The sequence below is a fragment of the Panthera tigris genome, chromosome D4, assembly GCF_018350195.1.
Source record: "Panthera tigris isolate Pti1 chromosome D4, P.tigris_Pti1_mat1.1, whole genome shotgun sequence".
In the NCBI taxonomy this organism is placed as follows: Eukaryota; Metazoa; Chordata; class Mammalia; order Carnivora; family Felidae; genus Panthera; species Panthera tigris.
The window spans coordinates 12,352,503-12,375,308 of record NC_056672.1 but is presented as its reverse complement, the minus strand read 5'-3'; the positions used below and the strand labels follow the sequence as shown (position 1 = coordinate 12,375,308).

The 22,806-nt window shown below is 38.3% G+C and overlaps 1 protein-coding gene and 1 long non-coding RNA gene across 11 annotated transcripts in view; one reads left to right on the top strand and one right to left on the bottom strand.

Annotated features, from left to right (window-relative positions):
* Positions 1 to 22,806, bottom strand: part of CD4H9orf135 (chromosome D4 C9orf135 homolog) — a 206,336-nt gene that overhangs the window by 59,795 nt on the left and 123,735 nt on the right. For 8 of the 10 annotated variants that reach the window (XM_042963637.1, XM_042963638.1, XM_015535427.2 and 5 more), the window contains one exon: positions 17,301 to 18,516. The exons of the other annotated variants lie outside the window; for them this stretch is intronic. In XM_042963637.1, the coding sequence (XP_042819571.1) occupies positions 18,334 to 18,516 (183 nt within the window). In that variant the 3' untranslated portion in view covers positions 17,301 to 18,333. Of the gene's footprint in view, positions 1 to 17,300; positions 18,517 to 22,806 lie in introns of those variants that run through there. 10 annotated transcript variants of the gene reach the window in all.
* On the top strand, positions 6,668 to 20,511 carry LOC107179174. The gene is made up of 3 exons (XR_001509743.2): positions 6,668 to 6,719; positions 13,421 to 13,463; positions 20,431 to 20,511. It is a non-coding gene; the product is annotated as an uncharacterized LOC107179174 (long non-coding RNA).

Here is a 22,806-nt window from a genome sequence, read left to right as displayed (position 1 = left end):
TTCAACAATAAACATTTATTTCTCATAGTTCTGGAGGCTGGGAAATCCAGGATCAAGGTGCAGATAGATTAGGTGTCTGGTGAGAGTGTGCTTCCTGGCTTACAGGCAGCCATCTTCTTACTGTCCTCACACCATGGAGGGAAAAGGCAAGCTCTTTGGTCTCTTCTTAATAGGGCACTAACTGCATCAAAAGGACCCCATCTTCATGATCTCATCTAAATCTAATCACCTCCCAAAGGCCACACCTCCTAATACCACCACATTGGGGGTTAGGACTTCAACTTATAAATTTTAGGAGGATACACACATTCAGTCCATAACAGTCAGCTGCTGCCACTTCCTGCCATTCCCCAAAACTATAGACATTTTCCAAGATTCATCTTGCCTCTGTGACTTTTCCCTAGCATTATGTCCATCTAGAATTCTCTCTTCATCTCACCTTGTTCCACATAACGACACCCACTTCTTTTTAGGCAAATGTGTGCTCTTTCATCATGTATCGACTCACATGCCCCTCCCTATTGTGAAGCATCTCTGACTTCCCTTGATGGACCAAAGAACATCTCTAGAAACCCATTACCTTTGTACACATATCCATTATAGCAATTATCATAACATATTACTTTCTGTTTATAGGTCTACTTTCCATATAATCTATGGTTTTAGAGACAAGACAGTTCTGGTGTTTAATAAATATGTGTGGACTGAGTGAATAAATAAGTGGACAACAGACATTTCTAACAACAACACAGCACTATTAGGTCCTCCACTTTGAAAAGCACAGTTTCTCTTTTGATTTTTTTTTTTTTTAGTTTTATTTGAGAGAGAGAGAGAGAGAGCATGAGCCCAAGTCGGGAAGGGGCAGAGAAAGAGGGAGAGATAGAATCCCAAGAAGGCTCCGTACTGTCTGTGTGGAGCCCGATGCGGCTCAAGTTCACAAACCATGAGGTCATAACCTGAGCCAAAATCAAGAGTTGAACACTTAACCGACTGAGCCACGCAGGCACCCCTACAGTTTGTTTGCAAATGGATGTCAAAAAGCAAGTTGGTAAATTTCTCAAGTTCAACTGTTTTTCCTTCAGAACATTTTTGTTGAAATATACTTATTGAAAATAAACATACAAAAACTTTCACAATGTAAATATTGTGCAGTAACTACTACCTAGATCAAGAAAAGGAACATTTGCTCCTTGAAGTAGCCTTAATGTCCCTTCTAGTCATACCCCCCAAGATAGTCACCATTTCAACTTTTAACATTCAAGAAGAACTTTCCCTTAATTATATATTCTGAAGTTTTAATAAATAAAATATGTAGTGCATTTTTGTATTGGTGGATCCAATTACCTTTTGTTTACTTTTTACCTTTTAGTTTTGTTTTTTTGCCTACCAAATTTTTTGGAACTAGTTTTGCTGACTTAGTATAGAAGTGTTTTAACCACTTAAAAAATAAGGTATTCATCCAAGCAAATCAACTTATGGAAAAAACAAGTTTAATATTACAAGGTTTGGCTATCAAATATCAAAAATCACAATCCTATAATAATTTCTTAGCCAACATTTTCAGGTGCCAGCATTCATCACAAATACTTTTTTAAATGTTTAAATAAAAATTTCATTTTAGAATAGTTTTAGAGTTACAGAAAAGTTGTGAATATAGTACAGAGTTCTTATATAAATCTGACTCAGTTCCCCTATTATTAGCATTAGTACGATATATTTGTCACGGTGAATCAATGTGGATACATTCTTGTTAACTAACGTCCATATTTTATTCAAATCTCTTTAGTTTTCAACCTATTGTCCTTCTTTTGTTCTGCTCCAGGATCCCATGCAGGATGCCACATGACATTTAGTAAATCATCTGTCCTTAGTTCTCAGTTTCTCAGGCCTTCCTTAACTGTGATGACCATGAAAATTTTGATGGCTACTGGTTAGATATTTTGTAGAATGTCCTTCATTTGGGATTTATCTGATGCTTTTCTCACTATTAGACTAGAGTTATGGGGGTTTAGAGGAAGATCACAGAGGTCAAGTACCATTTTCACCACATCAATTGAGGGTACATACTATCAACATCGCTTATCACTGCTGATGTTGACATCGGTCTGGCGAGGTGGTTTTATCATGATTCTCCACTATAATTATTCATATTCCCCCATTTCCATATGGTATAATGTGGTGGAAAGTCACTATGTGCAGCCCACACTTAACAAGTTGGAGGTTATGCTCATGACTTCAAGGGTGGAATATCTACATAAGTTGTTTGGTATTCTTCTGGGAGGGAGCGTTCTCTATTCGTATTTATTTATTTATTTATTTAAGTTATAATCCAATACAGTTTTACTTATTATTTTTGCTTAAATGATGTGCCATCTATTATCATTTGGAGTTCTTTCAGTTGACTCTTGTGTCCCTTTGACATATCTTTATCATTGTGTGTGTTGGTATGTGTGTGTGCATGTGCATGTGCATGTGTCTGTGCTTAACACTTTCTTACTTTTCTAGACCTTCAAAATGCTCTAGCCTTATTTGGTATATTCCTTGCAGCACCTAAGAAATCAACTATTACTCCCAGGAGTCCTCATGCCACACTTTTAAGTCCAACATCACCTCAAGCTAAGTAACAAATGTACATTTTCTACCATTCAGCCCTAAAAGTCTAGAAATGTTTAAAAATTTCACCATTGATATTTTTCCATGAACAATCACCACCTCCCCTTTGCATTAGCAGCATTTGAGAGCTAAGACTTATCCTCTCCTCAAAAAACCTCTTTCCCCTACACCAGGACTTTGACTGAGGCCAACTATCTTCACAGAGATCCAAGATTCTTTAGCATGCCATCTGTTTGGCAATCTCCTGAGATAATTTTCTCTGCCTGATTTCTCTGAAGTGAGAGGCATTACATTTGCCTCCACACTCATTTCATCTGCTTTTTTTTGTTGTTGTCTTATCATGCCGCACGACTACCCATTTTCTTGAGTTTTTTTCTTCTCTTTCAAAGCCACTGTTTTGCAGTTATTCAATAAAATTAGAAACGCCAAAGGCTTCTTTTTCTATTTTCTTGCATTATGTGAAAGAGATTTTAGAACACTTCACTGGACTTTAAACTACTTATGAGAAAGAGTCATCCTGAAAAGAAATGCTCTTTACTTTATGATTTTCCTATGTTCTTTTCTTCAGCTGGCTTGAACAGAAAAGCATTTTCTGATTCCTGTATTTGCTTGAGCATTTTAGAAATATTTCTTTGCTTGATGTACTTCAATTTTTAAAATGCCACCACATGCACTGTGCAGTTTGTTTTTTTAAAGCTCCATCAACTCTTTGCCAGTATCATATCAACTATCTTATCAGTCAGTATACTACCTGAATTCAATCTACTGGAAGTTTGTATAAATTTTTAATGAAAAGGGGAATTAAATGCATTAAAACATACAATATTGAAAAATACTCTACCATTAGTCCATTCTTTCTCTCTCCCAATTTATAACTTGAATTTCTCCTTTCCCAAACACTGCCAAATTTGTTTCAGATTAGACTCATCTGTTTTCCTACTTGGGGATTTTACTCACTTGTATTGTCTTAAATTTAATTAAATGCAGATTTGTTTCTGGTAGTTTTTGAGGGTAGGCTAAGAATCTATAGAATCTTACCTTCTCATAAACGAACACTTAGTAGGCACTTATATGAATTGTTAAGGTAAAAGGCTCCTTAAGTCCTTAGTCTGGTGGTACAACATAGACTAAAAGAATTATTATCTACAAATACTCAATTTTACCTTTATTAAAATGATTGTTGAAACCAAAACCCAAAAGTTCTATTGGTGTTTAATGGAAATAGGTGAAATGTGGCATAGTTTTGAGACTATAAAGCAGAAGGACTTTGGGGAAAGTCAACAGAAAGACGTGACTGCAGATTGACCTGTAAACTGGACTCAAGCACTCAGAGGCTTCTCACCCGGTCTCCTGTCCTTGAAATGTGGGTTCTGCTTGCCTTTCCCCTCTCCCAGAGGCTGCTCCAGGGACACAGCCCTAAGGTGGTGATGTGGTGTGGAGAGCACCTGCATGGTATCCATGACTGAGCCCAGTTAGGGCCTCTATAAACTTTTAAGATTTGGAGGGTGGGCGTGGGGATGCATTAGGCTTGCTTGCCAAAGACAAGCCTGTATGTAGGTTCCCTTTTCTGTTATTAAAACTGTCACCTACCAACCTGGATGGTCTGCTTCTTTCTTCTGTCTCACCCTGCCCTCTTTGCCCTCTGCTTATGCGGGGCCCATTTTAGATTACACCAAGGAAGCTCCTGGAGGGTTATGAACCAACAAAGGAGTTAGCCATCACCCTTTGTCTAGAAAAATAAGGGAGAAAGTGTAGAACACGTACATGCCAGTTACTATAACATTTAAGGTACATCTGTACTTTATGTCGTCATCATGAAGTTGGATTTCTGTCTATATCTGCCTACTAACAGAAGTACTTGGGCTTCCCCCCTTGTTACTAGCATTGAGATTTAACAGAAGATCAACTTCACCTATAAAGTATATGGTACTTACTAAATACTAAGTAAATATTAAATTTGTCCCTCATCTTGATTTAAAAATTGCTTAGATCAATGTTTTCCCTCCTGTTTTCCATGAAATACTAAGATCCTATGAGCTATGAACAGATATTCCCTGAAAAAATGATTGTGTGATGAAGTAAATCTGGGAAATGCCAGATGAAACAGGGTTTAATTGCCTTCTGTTCTACAGAAGTTTTCAGGGTCTTTAATGTGCATCATAATGCTCTAAGATAGGGATATGGTATACGGCATTCCCCGAAGACATCTGAGTATGGAACATTTCTTTTTTTAATTTATTTTTAATTAATTAATTAATTTATTTATTTATTTATTATTGAAGTATAGTTGACATACAATGCTATATTAGTTTCAGGTACACAACATATTGATTTGACAATTCCTTTTTTTAAATGTGTATTTATTTTGAGAGAGAGGGAGCAAGAGAAATAGAAAGAGAGCAAGAACCCCAAGCAGGCTCTGCACTGTCAGCACAGAGCCCAACACGGGGCTCAAACCCATGAACCATGAGATCATGACCTGAGCTGAAATCCAGAGTCGGAGGCTCAACTGATTGAGGCGCCCCTAATTTGACGATTCTATACATTACTCAGTGCTCACCAAGGTAAGTATACAGTCACCATCTGTCACCATACATGATTGCAATGTTATTGACTATATATCCTATGTTGTACTTTCCACCCTTGTGACTTATTTATTTCATAATGACATTTTGGACCTCTTAGTCCCCTTCACCCATTTCGCCCATCCTTCCTCCCCTTTAGCAATCACCAGTTTGTTCTTTGTATTTATAAGCCTGCTTCTCAACGTGTTGCTGCTGTTGATTGTAATACTTTCTTCAAGGAATGCCAATACTCCCAGATCAGTTTTGGGAAATGCTAGACTAATATGAAGAACAAGAGAGGAAGAAACTTCAGACAAGTGTTGGGAGGAGGAGGATGGTGCTGTTAATAGCAGCAGGAAACAGGAGGGACAAGTTTGCAATGGAAAATTATTTCATTTTGAACAATAGTGAGGCTCCGTTACTCTCTGGTACAGATGAACAGTATATGTGAGAGTCAAGCTCAGGAGAGAGGTCAGGGCTGGAGTTATTGATGATTATTGATCAAAAGTCCTCCACTATACAGTCTCAGCACTCCGATCCATTACAATCACTCATGAGATAGGTCACAAGTAACCTTTGCCTAATATTAGTTAAAATACCAAGTTTTCAAGTGATTTACACTTCCAAAGAGAATAGAGAGTATTAAAGACTTTTCTGTATGTAATGTTATGAAGAAAATTTATTTTCTCCACAATTAGTGAGTAAATGAATACTTTAATAAATATGAGGGTGGAGGCTGGGCTTCCAGGTCCTCAAATCAATAATAGTAGGCAGACCTTCCCCACATGTGAGGGTGAGTTCAATTCCTGAGACAGAAAGGGGGAGAGACTTGTGAGAGTTTGGGTGAATGGATGACACAAGAGAAGGGGGGAGAGGAAGAGGTGTGAGGGCAGAGACAGTGAATGGAGATTTTCAAGTAGAGTGTCACATGCTGCATGATATAATGCATCCTCATGCCCCCGTAACGGAAATAAGCAAAACACAATTTGCTCAAGGTAGTTTGACTTTTTAAGAGAAACTCATTTTTCTTGGGCAGAGTACCATGACAGCATCTATTTGTAAGAAAAGAAAAGGGATAGCCAGGGTCCAGGTGACCCCTTGGGCAGACTCTGTTGGCTACCTGCCCAACATCTGTTTCCCTCCTTCTGTCTTCCTGAAAGGACCTTGCTTTGGCTGATGTAACCAAGCAACGGAATCCAGAAGAAGCTATCCCCATTTGCATGCAGCTCAGGAGAAGATTCTGGTTTGTCTAACCTAATCATGGCATTCCCCTTGCTGGGTTTCAGGAATGTACATGTAACCCAATTCTGGCCACTGAGATTGCATGATAGAGACGTCTGGGGAAGCTTTCCCAACTCCTGAGAAATGCACTCAAGGAGAGACAATCATTCTTTTTCCTCTGGACATCCTCATGTCTGGACATGACGGCTACAACAGCTTCAACCACAATGCAGCCAGTGTGAGGAAGGCAGAGGCAAGATTCGTGCAGAGGCTGGATGTTAGCAGACTAGGGACCTGCCCTACCCTTGGACTTCTTGTTAGGTGAGATCATAAATGTGCTTATTGTTTAAATCAGTTTAATAATTTTGTTTCTTGCAGGCAAAAGTATGTGAACTAATGTATGCCTATAATAACATCACTCTAATTACATTCTGAAAAAGTTTCCCAGGTAGGAGAGCATTTTTTTTTCTACAAATACATCTCATTGCTGTACACCAAGACTGCAGACTACATACCTTTTCTGTTTCAAATTTCACTATTTGGCCAGCTTCTATATTTTCTAAGATCTGAGTACTGGTAATATAAATTAAGCTTTCAGAAAGAGAATATGAGTTTTAAAATAACAGTTTTACCTGGAAGATGGGAATTGGCACCTATCATTAGTATTTTTTTTCTTTTTTTAATGTTTTATTTATTTTTGAGAGAGTGAGAGTCTGCACATGAGTAGGGGAGGGCAGAGAGGGGGGGACAGAGGATCCAAAGCAGGCTCTGTGCTGACAGCAGCAAACTCCACAGGGGCTCGAACTCACCAACCATGAGATCATGACCTGAGCCAGAGGTCAGATGCTCAACCCATGGAGCCACCCAGGCGCCCCCTGTGTAATTTTTTTCTTTGAATTGCAGCTCAATAGAATACCTATTCCATGGTTAATTCTTGGTCATCCATGTGCTGTAAATAGGTACACTGTGAAGAAGTCAAACTTGACTGTCATTCCCATACCTCATTTTGATTATATATTGCAGCTTTCTTGTGGGGGAGAGAGCTTGTTTTACTTCTCCGAGACGGCTGCTGTCCGTTCCCAGTCTGTGACAGGAAAGTGACTTGTAAGAACCACGTGGTGTTTGTGTTCAGGGGAATACAAAAATGACAAAACTCTGTCACTTATTCATAAATATTTTTCAAGCCCATAAAATAAAGACAAGGCACCATGAGCAGGGATATAATGAGTTGTCGCCAGTAACCTTTAGCGAACTTACAGACTTACAGAACAATTTCATTTTCCGTACTAAGAAATTTAAGTGAGGAGGCTTGAGGCAAACACAAAGAGGCTAATTATACCGCTTTAAACATTAAGTCTCAAACATCCAATTCAGCACCACTGTCCTCCAAGTTTATAGCTTCTGTGGGCAGTTACACTTTAGATAACCGAATGTGTACAGTGGTTGTGGACCACAGAAAGGCAGTGTGCACACTGCTTTTTCTTTGGTGCAGCATTTCCTTAAAACAATTTTCCTCTCAGCCCCTCTTCCACACCATCTTTTCAGCCCTCAGGCTCAGCAGCTGCCTGTATCGTGCCTATCACATGATAGCATTCAACTCTTACCTGCCACAGGAGCAGTGTTTGTTCTGATTGGTGCTCTGGCTTACAAACGAACAGTGTTTTACTGCAAGAATGATTGCAGTCGGACTGATGGAAGCTCTGGCAAACTGTCTTGCCCTCAGTGCATGAAACTTTCTTAGGCCAATTTTGCCAACTCCTCCCATTTCCCAAGATTACCACTGAAGCCCTTGGTAATACAAACATGCTAATTATCTGAATCCTTCTAGCCAAAGCCATTCCGATTCCATGGATTGCAATTATCAGTTACCCATGCACTCATTCTTAACGGCATAGGATTATGACAGGGGTCTTTATGCGAATTCCTTCAGCACTTCTGAGTGCCCACTGTGCTTTAGAAACACGTGGCCCCCAGACGAGTAGAAATGATCCCTACTCTTCAAGAACCCCTGTGAAATGGCCATAAGATAATCAGGTGAGTGCCATGAGAGACTCATACAAAAGTCACAAATGGTGGAGGAAGCAACCGATTCCAGACTTGGGGAGAGAATTAGGGACCATTTCACTGGGGATAAGCATATTTTTCAAAACAGTAAAAAAAAAAAAAGTCACAATTTTATGTTTTGAGCCTCTCTGAGTCCATAGCATGCTTACTTCTCTCACACTTTAACTCTGATTCATAAAAACAATGGCCAATGAATAATATGGGAAAACAAGGCTGCACATCCATACAATACCAGGTAGAAAGTGGTCAGGCTACGGAAGTGCAGAGCTGATTTTCTGTTGGGAGAATCGGTGGGACATGGATTGTGTGACCACTTGGCAAACTGCCCAGAATATGGGCCACTGAAAAGTCACAGGCTAAATGAACAGTATTTCCTTAATCACTATGAGTTGAATCATATTTGTCTTAACAGTGAGCATCTAAAGAAAGTTCTGGGCTTATTTTTAGGGTTCTTGGTTCTAATTCCAAAAGTCACTTCACCAATTGGAAGCTTAAATGCCAAACAGAAGTAATGATAATCATACACACACACATTCATACATACACACACACACATTCATGTACACACACGTATACAATATCCATTAAGTTGTTGTGATGATGGAATCATGTAAATATACTAAAAGCACTGGCACATGTTGGTTCTCAACCCTGTTAGCTGACTCTAGACCTGGAAATTCTATACTACGTCTGGCCCCTGACCTTAACCTCTAGAAAACTCAGGTCATGTTCCTCTCCCATGTAACTGTTGCCTTCTCCAACTTCCAACCCTGGATGACTGGGTTTCGGGGTATCCATAAAGCTCCTGGAAAGGTATGAAGTATTTTGGGTGGATGACGCTATCCTACAATGTGCCAACTGCTTTTTTCCTTTTGTTGCAATGAGATAGTTCTAGGACAGTAGGAGATAGAAGTCAACAGGTTATTTTTCGTGTTCCTTTATTCTCTACTTGCTATTTCCAGCTGTCTACCAAAGAAGGAACTTCACAGTTCTCAGCTAGCTATCTCAGCTATCCAGTGAACCCTGACTGGAGCATTCACTTGTCTTAGGAGTGGGCCTGGAAGAGTTATCCCAACCCATAACTAAGCATTGTGAGGACTGTCAATGACAGGAGCAAGGGTCTGAAGTGACAAAAAAACAAAAACAAAAACATAAAAACCAACAAAAAAAAAAGCCACCAAATTATGTTACCAGCTTAAGACAAATGGAAAAGGTCTCTCTGTTTCTCTAATAGAAGTACCAAAGGGGGAGATAGCCTAGGTGGCTCAGTTGGTTAAGTATCTGACTTCAGCTCAGGTCATGATCTCAGAGTTTGTGGGTTCAAGCTCCGCGTCGGGCTCTGTGCTGACAGCTCAGGGCCTGGATCCTGCTTTGGATTCTGTGTCTCCCTCTCTCTGCCCCTCCCCTGTGCTCACACCCTGTCTTTCTCTCTCTCTCAATAATAAATAAACATTAAAAATTTAAAAAAAAAGAAATACTAAAGGGAAGAGGCACAATTTCTGTACAGAAAAGGACTTCTCACAAGAGTACAACAGTATTCTGGTAGACTGTACAAAGGGACCAAACTACCCCCTCTTATCCACACTCTTTGGGAGAACCCACCTATGACTCTGGGATGGCCCCAGGACGTGCTCCAGCCGGGCTGTAGTAAATATGACACAGGCAGATGTTTGAAAAGCCTTGTGTACAGAGGCTTCCCCACACGCTGCTTTTGGGGACTTCGCCATCACCATGTGAACAAGCCCAGTCTGCTGCTCAGCCTCTCTGCCTCATGATGAATGACCCCCAGCAAGGGCATCCCTGACCTCCAGCTCACTCTGAGCCAAGAGCCAGCCAGGTGAGTGAGACCATCCCAGACCATCCAGCCCCAGTTGTTGCCACCCAGACTAGAGAGACCACCCAGGAGACCACATGGTTAGCAAATGCTAGTTGATAAAATTACATATTCTCTTTTGTGGTTGCCCTACAAAAATACATTGTGTGTGTGTACATACATGTATACTTTGTCTTCTAGAAATGGACACACAGACCTTAATAGTAGCTTGCTAAACATTCACAATTTATTTCATCATCTTCCAGAGGAAAGCTTCATTACTTATGATGTCAGAGTGTTTCCCAATGTTCTCTTCACAGGAATATTTGTAACTTTTACAGGGTAAAAGGTCTGGATTTCTTTAGACTGTCAAAGGTGCTCATGAACACTTAGAGGGGAGATTTTAGTATGAGGGAAGAGTGTTGGAAAATGAGATGAGTTTGATTCCTAGACAGCAAGCCTAAGTTACTATCCTGATAGGTGAAAAGTAGAAATATGTAATAAAAAAATTAAAGAATACATTTCTACAAAATACAAATCAAGACTACATTAAGATACCACCTCACACCAATCAGAGTAGTGAAAATTAACAACTCAGGAAACAACAGATGTTGGCGACAACATGGAAAAAGAGAATTGTTGGTGGGAATGCAAACTGGTGCAGCCACTCTGGCAAACAGTGTTGAGGTCTCTCAAAAGATTAAAAATAGAATTACCCTATGACCTAGCAATAGAACTATTAGGAATTTATCCAAAGGATACAGGAGTGCTGATTCATAGGGGTACATGTGCCCCAATGTTTATAGCAGCACTACCAACAATAGCCAAATTATGGAAAGAGCCCAAATGTCCATCAACTGATAAATAGATGAAGAAGATGTGGTTTATATATACAATGGAATACTACTTGGCAATGAGAAAGAATGAAATCCTGCCATTTGCAGCAACGTGGATGGAACTGGAGGGTATTAGGCTAAGTGAAGTAAGTCAGTCAGAGAAAGACAGATATCATATGTTTTCACTCATATGTGGAAGTTGAGAAACTTAACAGATGACCATGGGGGAAGGGAAAGAAAAAAAAATATAGTTACAGAGAGCGAGGCAAACCATAAAAGACTCTTAAATACAAACTGAGGGTGGAAAGGGAGGAGAGCAGGGAAAATGGGTAATGGGCATTGAGGAGGACACTTGTTGGGATGAGCACTGTGTGTTGTATGTAAGCGATGAATCATGGGAATCTACTCCCAAAGCCAAGAGCACACTGTATACACTGTATGTTAGCTAACTTGACAATAAATTATATTTAAAAAAATGTTTAATAAAAAAAAGAATACATTTCCATAGCATTTCGTAAATAATCTCAGTATTACTTTGACTTACTGTATCAACATTATCAAAAACACTGGTTAAACACACACCCGTGCATTCTAAATCTTCACACGACAGTGCCTGCCTCCAAAATTTTCCAGGATTCTCTTCATTTTCAAATACTGTCACTTTGTAACAGAAAGTCCAATATTTGATTCTAAATGAAATCTTCCAGGCTGCTTCTCAAGTTCAGAACAAAAATCTTTTTTTTTTTTAGATTATGTGTACCATTTTTTAAAATATTATGTTACAAAGGTTATGATCTTGAAAGATAAATAACACAATTAAAAATGGAAAATGGGTATGAATTAAGATTTCTCCAAAGAAGATATACAAATAGGCAATAAGCACATGGACAGATGTTCAACAGCATTGGGCATTAGGGGAATACAAAGGAAAACTGCAATGTGACCCCACTTCTCACCAACTAGAATGGCTATGATCAAAACAGTGGGAAACAACAGATGTTGGTAAGGATATGGAAAAATTGGAGCCCTTATGCACTGCTAGTGAAAATGTAAAATGGTAAAGCTACATTAGGAAATAATTCGGCAGTTCCTCAAAAGATTAAACAGAGTTCCCATACGACACAGCAGTTCCCCTCCTGGGTATATACCCAAGAGAAATGGAAACATACATTCACCCAAAAACTCATACACGAATATTCACAGCACCATTATTCATAACAGCTAAAAGGTAGAAGTAGCCCAACGTCTATCAACTGATGAATGGATACATTGTAGTATATCTATATGAGTACTGACAACTTCATTCAACATAGATGAAGCTTGAAAACATTATGCTAAGTGAAAGAAACCAGTTAGACACAAAGACCACACAGTGTATGATTTCACTTATATAAAATATTCAGAATAGGCAAATCTATAGAGAAAGAAAGTAGAGTAGTGGTTGCTTAGGACTGAGAGATTGGGAGGGAATGGGGAATGACAGCTAATGGATATGGAATTGCTTTTAGGTGTGATGAAAATGTTCTAAAATTGATTGTGGTGATGGGAGCACAACTCTGTGAAAATATCAAAAAGCATTGAATCATACACTTTAAAAGGGTGAAGTTGATGGCTCAGAATCATATCTCAATAAAAGCTTACGAAAATGTTATAAAGCTTATGATCTTAATTGGGAAGACTAATTTACTGTGTGAGATTTTGGGTTTTCCACTTTGACATATAATGGCTGCTTCATGTTTGTCCCATCTCAGCTATTTGGGAGTGGGCTTCCAGTTCTTGGCAAATTGCCCACCATTGTCGCTGAAATAAAGTCAGCTGCTGGTCAACACAGCTTTGAGAAAGAATCTTCCCATTCCTGCCTGGGGTCTTATGAATCTGGAGTTTCCCTATACTTCTGGAACACTGTTATCCAGGGCTTTCCTTTCTAAGTAAACCAGTAAGCTGGCCAGGCCCTGCTTATCTTCATCTGCCACCTCCATATCCCAGGGGTTGGGTCTAGTATGCTTACTTCCTCCCTCACTGCCAAATGGATTTCTAGTATAATCCAGTGGATTTGAGGTTCCTCTGTACTTCTAAAGTGAAGCCCCTGGCCGACTCCCCATCTCTATTTTCTTCATCACATACTCTGGGATCTTAACTCCTACTCGAACTCAACCAGATTTGCTATGTCCCTTCTACTAGGATTCAGTCTCTACCTTTACTAACCTAGCCTTAGTAACCAAGAAGCTGCCAGTTTTGCCATTTTTCTGCCATCCATTCCCCTCCACTACACAACTTAATTATTTCATGTTTGTCCTGCCTCTCCTTAGGTAAAGGGTCACAAGGCCTCCATAAATGAATGAAGTGTACCAGGTAAGAACTGCAGCAAAATGATGATCTTAGCCCCCATCAAAGGAATGCTTTCCCCCCTGCTGATTGTTGCTGTATTAAAATGAGGCCTTCTGCTGCCAGATCTGCCAATTTGTCAAGGGCATGAAAATCCAGACATTTAAGTAAAATGTCCTAATTTATATAATTTGGCTTGATTTCTTTTAATTAATGGAAAAAAAAACATCATGAAGACCATATAAAACTTACCTGTAAGCCAAATTTAACTCAAGAACCACCATTATGGGAATTTATCCAAAGGATACAGGAGTGGTGATTCGAAGGGGTACAGGTACCCCAATGTTTATAGCAGCACTATCAACAATAGCCGATTTATGGTAAGAGCCCAAATGTCCATCAACTGATGAATGGGTAAAGAAGATGTGGTGTGTTTGTGTATATATATATATGTATATATATATATATATATATATATATATATATACATATATATATATGTATATATATATATACATATATATACATATATATGTGTGTGTGTGTGTGTGTATACACACACACACACACACACACACACACACACACTAGAATACTACTCAGAAATAAAAAAGAATGAAATCTTGCCATTTGCAGCAATGTGGATGGAACTGGAGGGTATTATGCTAGATGAAGTCACTCGGTCAGAGAAAGACAGATATCATATGGTTTCATTCATATGGGGAATTTAAGAAACTTAACAGAAGACCATAGGAGAAGGAAAAGAAAAATAAGTTACAGAGAGGGAGGCAAACCATAAGAGACTCTTTATCAAACTGAGGGTTGATGGGGGTGGTGGGTGATGGGTATTGAGGAGGGCGCTTGTTGGGATGAGCAAAGGGTGTTGTATGTAAGTGATGAATCATGGCAATCTACTCCTAAAGGCAAGACTACACCGTATGTTAGGTAAATTGACAATTAAAAAAAAAAAAAGAACCACCACTGCAGTAGATCTACTTAGGATTTGCCCAACCAATCTCCCACACTCCCCACAGCAGTCTGCATCTGCCATGGTGGGCTCACACCAACAGGTCTGACAGAACAGACACAAGGGCCAAAAGGAAGCTTTGGAACAAATTTGTGTGTGTGTGTGTGTGTGTGTGTGTGCGCGTGTGTGTGTGTGTAGATAGATAGATAGATAGACACACACACACACACACACAATATAAATATACACAACACACAAGAGATAGTTGTTATTTTGGTGCCTTGGGTGAAATCCTATAAAGTATGCATGTGGAAATAAATAGACTCTGTGGTTACTTTCTAAAGAAGAAATTTCCAATGATCAAATCAAAGCTCCAATTTTTCTTGTTTCAAATGGTCTTTGATACTAACAAGATAAACCACTGAAGCAGTTATCTAACGAAATCCAAAGCAATACAAAATACTTGCACCTATAAGACCTGGGTTTCAGAGTAATATTGTAAAGTTCATTCAGTCCAACATTCACTCATTCACTAATGGATGGCAAGTGAATATTTGGAATGGAGCAAATCTCTGCTGTATTCTTTATTTCAGTGTGCCATTTTACTTCACTAGTTCAAATATAATCTCTTATTCTCCTTCTAAACCAAACCAAAGTGGATTTTTTTTAATGTTTATTTTTGAGAGAAACAGAGACAGAGGCAGACCGCGAGTGCTGAAGGGACAGAGAGAGAGGGAGACACAGAATCTGAAGCAGACTCCAGGCTCTGAGCTGTCAGCACAGAGCCCAATGCAGGGCTCGAACTCATGAATGGCGAGACTGTGACCTGAGTCCAAAGTTGGACGCTTAACTGACTGAGCCACCCAGGCTCCTCCCAAAGCGGATTTCTACGTGGATCCCTCATGGTACACGTAGGCCAATTATGCAAACTGTGATGTTAGTCATTCTGATAATACAGAATTTCTGCTAAAGCAGATTAATTTTATTTTCTAGGTACCAGGCATTGTTCAAAGATAATGATATGGCCATTAAGACTTTTTCCTTACAGAAAGGGAACAAAACCAAATGATGAGTAGCTATTCATTTATATTCGCATACTTCAAACAGCTGTCTACCCTAGATATGTTATTGAGTGTTAGGGGTGATTAAACTTGAATTTATAGTTGGTGGAAGGAAAGATAATCCTAGGCAGGTAGCCACTACAATAGGCAATATATAAAGAATTAACATTATAATGCAACAGATTAAGAAACTGGGTCACTTTCTTACACCATACACAAAAATAAACTCGAAATGGATTAAGGACCTACATGTAAGACCTGAAAACAAAAACTGCCAAGAGAAAACATAGGCATATGTAAACTCTTAAACATTAGTCTTAGTAATATTTTTCTGGATCTGTCTCCTCAGGTCAGGGAAACAAAAGCAAAAATAAACATTTGGGATTACATGAAACTAAAAAAGTTTCACTTTTGCACAGTGAAACCATCAACAAAACAAAAAGCAACCAAGTGCATAAGAGAGGATATTTGCAAATGATATATCCAATAAGGGATTAGTATCCAAAATATATAAAGAACTTCTACCACTCAACATAAAAAACACATAATCTGATTGAAAAATGGGCAGAGGGGCATGTCTTTTTCTGAAGAAGACTATCACTAATTCTCAAGGAAATGCAAAGCAAAATCACAATGAAATATTACCTCATACCTGTGAGAATGGCTAGTATCAGAAAGATAAGAAATAACAAGTGTTGGTGAGGATATGGAGAAAAGGGAACCCTTTTGTACTGTTGGTAGAAATGTAAATTGGTGCAGCTACAATAGAAAACAGTATGCAGGTTCCTCAAAAAATTAAAAATGCAAATACTGGAAATACTATTAACCCAGTAATTGTCCTTCTGGGTATTTATCTAAAGAAAATGAAAGCACCAATTCAAAAAGATATATGCACCCCTGTGTTTATTGCAGCATCATTTATAATAGCCAACCTAAGCGTCCACTGATAGATGCACAGATAAAGATGTGGTACACCTTTCTTTTTCAGTGGCTTTTTTTACTTAGCGATGAAAAAAAAAATGAGATCTTGCCATTCATAACAGCATGGATGGACCTAGAGGGTATTATGTTAGGTTAAATAAGTCGGACAGAGAAAGGCAAATACTATACGATTTTAACTTATATGTGGAAACTAAAACAAAACAAATGAACAAACAGAAAAAGACTCATAAATACAGAGAACAAACTGGTAGTTGCCAGAGGGAAGGGTAGTGGTGAAGAATAGGTGAAATAGGTGAAGGAGATTAAAAGGTACAAGCTTCCAGGGGCGCATGGGTGGCTCAGTTGGCTAAGCTTCTGACTCTGGCTCAGGTCATGATCTCAGGGTTTGTGGGTTCGAGCCCCACATCAGGCTCTGAGCTGACAGCTCGGAGCCTGCAGCCTGCTTTGGATTCTGTCTCCCTCTCTCTCTCTACCTCTCCCCAACTTGTGCATGCGCTCTCTCTTTCTCTCTCTCAAAAATAAAAGAGGTAAAACTTCTAGTCCTAAAATAAATAAGCTAAGAGGATGACAAGTATAACATAGGGAATATAGCCAGAAATATTATAGTAACTCTTTATGGTGACAGATGGCAACTACACTTACCATAGTGAGCGTATTGTAATGTATATAATTGTCAGATCACTAAGTTGTACACCTGAAATTAATATAATAGTGTATATCAACTATACTTCAATTAAAAATAAGAATTAACATTATGCTTATAATATACATATTTATGTATAATATATACATGTGTATTGTGTGTACATGCAGACACATACTTTAAAGCAGCAAGAAATTATAGTCAAATTCTGCTGATGAATGATTACCAGGCATATCCACATTTTCTTTTTCTTTATTAGTTATCATTTTTCCACTCACAAGGCTTATGGTCTCCACCATAATTTGCTGATCAAGAGTTGGAGACAATGCTAAATTAGCATTTATCATAAGTGCTATTTCATGAATTTACTTTTTAAAGAAAATAATGACAGCAAATTAATCCTAGGCTGACCAAATAGTTAAACTCACTCTCCAAAGAAAGAAAAGGTCAAAGGTACTTCAAAAATCAATTAGAATCTGCTATCTATGTACCTCTGGGCAACCTGTTTAAATCTCTGTGAGCTTCTGTTTGCTCATCTGTAAAATGGGATGTTAAGTCAAAACAACTGCTAAGATTTCTTCTAAATATAATATTAGATGCAGACATCAAACCCTAAAGTTTTCCCATCAAACCCTAAAGTTTCACTAAGATTCTGGCTACATCTCTCCTATTCCATATGCTCAAAAAGTATTGTCTTAAATAAGGAAAAGCACTATGCTGAATAAACAATCCACACTGTAGTTAGCCAGCATAGATAAACCAAAGTCTATAAATAGGTACACACCCCACCTCCACTGCAACTCTCTCTCTCTCTCTCTCTTTCTCTCTCTCCCGTGTTGCCCAAACTTCAGCCATTTGACTTTCATGTCAAATCTGAGTACCATGTATGTTTTTATTCCCTTAAAAGTGGAATTTAAGTTGGGTTACTTTTTAAAAAATTTATCCATTCTAAGCAATCATAAGCTTGACTGTGCTAGCTTTATACATTTTTTCTAATAAAATTTAAAATAAATACATAGTCCATAAATAAAAGAAAATTCCAGCAATTACCATCTAGAATTGTGTTGTACACCTTCCCTGGTATACACATTAAACTTTGGGAAATACCAGAGTAGCTTTATGAGAAGAAGGATAGATACATGATGGCCTAGAATATTTAAGATATTGTTTTTAAAGGAATCTACTATAGTAACACCATTTCCATTGCATTTCTTAGGATAGCAAATCAACTGTTAGATCCATTATTCTTTCATTAGTTAGAGAATCTGATTCCATACATTATTTTTAAAAGGGGACAATAGGACCACCAGTTAATGGGTAGAGTTTTTGTTTTATATATGAATTAGCATAAATCCCACTTTCATCATGCCAAGTGTTGATGCCAAATCTTTTGGAACCATCTAGATCTGTGAACTGAGAACGGCATTTTCTGTGGACTATTGAATAATCATCTTGACAAGGATAATCCTATGGGGGAGAGGGGGAGAAAGAGAAATAATATTGAATGACCGAAATACGCAAAAACGAGTGATTTCTAAAAGTTGATCTTATTAAGATCCAAGTTTAATTTTCACACAATTTAATATCTCAAGTTACAAATGCTTCAATGAAAATATGGCTATTGTTTCATTTACAAATACTTTAATTCTGAAAGAAGAATCTAGTTCTTTTATTTATAAAGCTAAAAAGATGAATTGTTATACATGTAAAATTTTTCTAAACCATAAATATATGGCACAAAGAACAGTTTAAATTTCATGATCATCTACGTAAGACCAAAACAATTACAATTTACCTATCATTCAACATCTTTTTAAACTGAATATAAGTTATAATTATTCCAAAGAATATTATCTTGGGTTGTATCTTTCATAGTCGCTATCAAGTGACTTGCCAGTAAATGCCAAACTCAAGGGTTCATTCCTCTGAGAAATTTACCTCAGGATAACCCAGTATAATGTTTAAGGTACTTATCCCTAAAACACTTCATAGAAACTTCTGTTGTAATAAAATGAGACACTGTCATTGACCATTTCCAAAAGGGAATATTGATTCTCTCAGATTACATCAAGGATAATGGTAGACAAGGGACATAAAGCCCTTGAACTCATTATCTAATTTCTGCTTCAAATTGGTGCTAATTTTAAAGCACTAACACAATATTGAAATTAAATCACCAGAACTATAAAACAATGAAAGAACATCAAAATAGTTCTAATCTTAGATTGGCTTTATTGAAAATAATTGGAAAATGTAACCATTTATTCAACCATAACAATAAGTATGGGGTCAATGTATTTACGGAGTGTCTATCATGGGTTGGGCACAGTAGTTGAGTGTTTATGTCTTTTAATCCATAGCAGGACTCTGACATAGGAATTATTACTCCCACTTTACATATAGGAAAAGATATTGCTTAAAATCTCAAGAAAAAGAGATTTGAAGGAATGCTAATATTAAGTAATTCAGCCAGGACTTGTAACTAATTATCTGACTGTAAGATGCATTCATTATCCCTCCAGGACCCTCATGAAATTCTTAATAATTAGGAGATGAAAAGAAACACAAACCACAAAATCCTAAAGCTACATTATATCCACGTTATTTTCTGTATAGTTTGGGCTTTTGTTTTTCAGAGGCAGTGTCTAATTTCTCTGAGGCACATATGTTAGTTTTTGGTCTGGTAGAGGCCCTTCCAACGAAATTTGAGCATTACTGGCCAAACCTGCCTGCTCAAAGGGAGGCAGGGTCTGCTCATTCCTACACCAGCTTCTGTCAAACTAAAGGGAACTTCAAATTCAGGGTCAATGTGTTTCTCTAGCATCCCCTAGGCAGAGAGGATGATTTATTTTGGTCAGGTAGGTGAAACGATTAAATGTGATGTTTTAAGAAAAGGATTCTGGCAGCAAGAAGGTATTGACGACTGAAGGTAGAAATGATCAGATTCCAGAACAGTAATTAGAATTAGAATGACAATAAGAATTCACATATCATTAACTGATGTATGGATAAACAAAATGTGATCTATTCATACAGTGAAAAAACATTATTTGGTAATAAAGTGAACAAAATACTGACACATGCTGTAGCATAGATGAACTGTGAAAACATTATGCTAAGTGAAGGAAACTAAACCAAAAAACTACACATTGTATGATTCCATCTAAAGAATGTCCACAGAGATAGAAATTAACTTTGTGAGGAGCTGGAGGAGGGGGAGAATGAGGAGAGACTGTTAATGGGTGCAGTGGCCAATAGATCACAGGGCACCCAGGCATTTGCTAAGCATTATTTGTGAGTTGTGTCTGTGAGGGTGTTTCTAGACGAGATCAGCATTTGAATCTGCACACTCAGTAAAGCAATTTGCTCTCCCTAATGTAGGTGGGCATCTTCCAATCCACTGAGGACCTGAATAGAAGAAAAAGGCAGTGGAGGAAAGAATTCAGTCCCTTCCTGCCTGATAGCTTGAGCTGGGACATTCATCTTATCCTGCTCTTGGTACGTGGTTCTCGGGCCTTCAGACTTGGAATGAATTACAGCCACCAGCTTCCCTAGGTTTCCAACTTGCAGCCAGCACGTTGTGGGACTTCTCATCCTCCATATTGCATTAGCCAATTCCTTAAAATAAATCAATCTCTGTCTCCCTCTCCTCTTTCTTTCTGTCTATCCTAGTGGTTATCTATCTGTTGAGAAACGTGACTAATAAAATGCATATGGAATTTCTTTTGGGGGTGATGAAAATGTTCCAAAACTGATGACTGTATGACCCTATGTATATACAAAAATCACTGACTTACATACTTTTACAGGGTGGATTTTATGGCATGTGAATTATATCTCAACAAAGCTATTATTTTTTAAAAGTGGATAAGTAGGGGTGAGCAATCCAAAAGTTAGGAAAACTAGTTAAGAGACTACTGCCTACTCGTACACACATGAAATTGAGTCCCTTCTATCATCAGAGGTATATGGGTAAGTGAGTTCCCCACCAGAAAAAAAAACCCACACAACTTATTTGTGATAATTGCCAAATTCTGTGTTGTAAATACTCCCGCTATGGCCGACTTCATGCTATCAAAGTGAGGTCAGTAAATATTGGGTTGGGAAGGCGTGAGTATAATTAGCTCATGAAAACTTTAAGAAGTGACTCCAGTTAACCCTGAATCCACTTCTCCCACCCCCCATTGTGTGACGGCCACACAATTTGGGTAGATCAATCCTACTGCAAGCTCTAGGGGCAGAATCTAACTGGCCTATGACAATTATAATAATCTCATGTCCACTCTCAATGATCTCAGTGATTGATCCAGTGTTGGGCATGTGTTTTGAGTTTGTCCAAATAAAGTAAAGCCCAAGACTTTTGTTCAGTGGTTTGGAGGAAAGAAACTCTTTTTCCATTACTGGAAATGAGGAAGCATCTAGCCCAGGTTGCTATTGGTACTGCTCCTACAATCAGTTTAGCATGAAACCAACACCATAAAAGGCATATTTGAGAGTCAGTAAGAAGCATGATGACATTGCTGTATCAATCCTTTACTGAAACATGACTTTTCAAAAAAAAGCGTAAACCAATAAATTGCTTTTATTGTCTGACCTGAGTTGGGTTTTGTACAACCTACTAAAAACATCCTAGCCAATGTGTACCTGAATAATAGGTAATGTTGGAACACTGAAGTACTAAGAATCAGAGCAAAAAAAAAAAAATGGCCAAAACCAAGGAAGTAGGGCAAATATGTATTTATAGTAGGCATAAAGGCAAACAATAAATTTGTGACTAAATATATAATCAAGAATTAGAAGAGTGTGAATATGGAACAGGTAAACAAAACAGGACAATAAGAACACACTGCTGGGATCCAGGAAGGTATAACTATTATATGAAAGCAGAGCAAGAATGGTTTTTGAAAGTTTAATACTAAAGACACAAACTAGAATACAACAGCTGTACCAACAGCCACCTTAAAGGACCTTAATACTGACTGCAGCTTAGACCCAAGGCCAAATTGAGATGGTAGGAGTCTTAAACAAGAAGTAATTTAGTGTGCCACTCAAATCAAGTATACAGGGGGTAATCATTTCAAAATGATGCGTAGTTTTGCCCTTTCTGTGTGTAACCAGTCATTTGCCCAAGGTGAGATCAAAATTTGTTTCAGAATAAAATGCTAACCAAAGAACAAAGGTAGTATCAGCTTCTAATATGCAAAATAGGATTTATCAGCAAGATAATAGCCTTGCAAACCACTCACAATTGTGAGGACTTTAGAATACCAATGTCCAGGCCTGGAAGACTTCACATTATAGAGTTCTCCAAATGTATAGAAAAAAATATCCTTTCGTTAAGGCTTAACCAAAGGTTGGAATGAATAGTCGGAAGATAGGGAAGAGTCTGGGGAATTATAGGAATGAGAAAACAAGAGAAAAGGGAAAAGCAGGATGGTAGAGACAGCCAATGTATTTCCCAATTTTCCCTTTCCCAGACTTTAAGCCAGCAGAGTCCCTCTGACCTGGACAGAGGGAAGTACATGAGACAAATGAGAGTAATGATGGAAAGGCATAAGAGGGGCCCCCATCCCTCATGAGAACTCTTGAAACTGACCATCTCAGGCTGCCCTTTCATCTGCCTGGAGGCCACCACACCCACGCTGGTGGGGCATCATACTTATGCAGAGGGAGACTCTGAGTCACTTTGGCATCCTGTGCGGAGTCTGCAGAGGGGGTTACTAACAGGAGCTGCAGAGCTGAACACTGGAGCTGGGG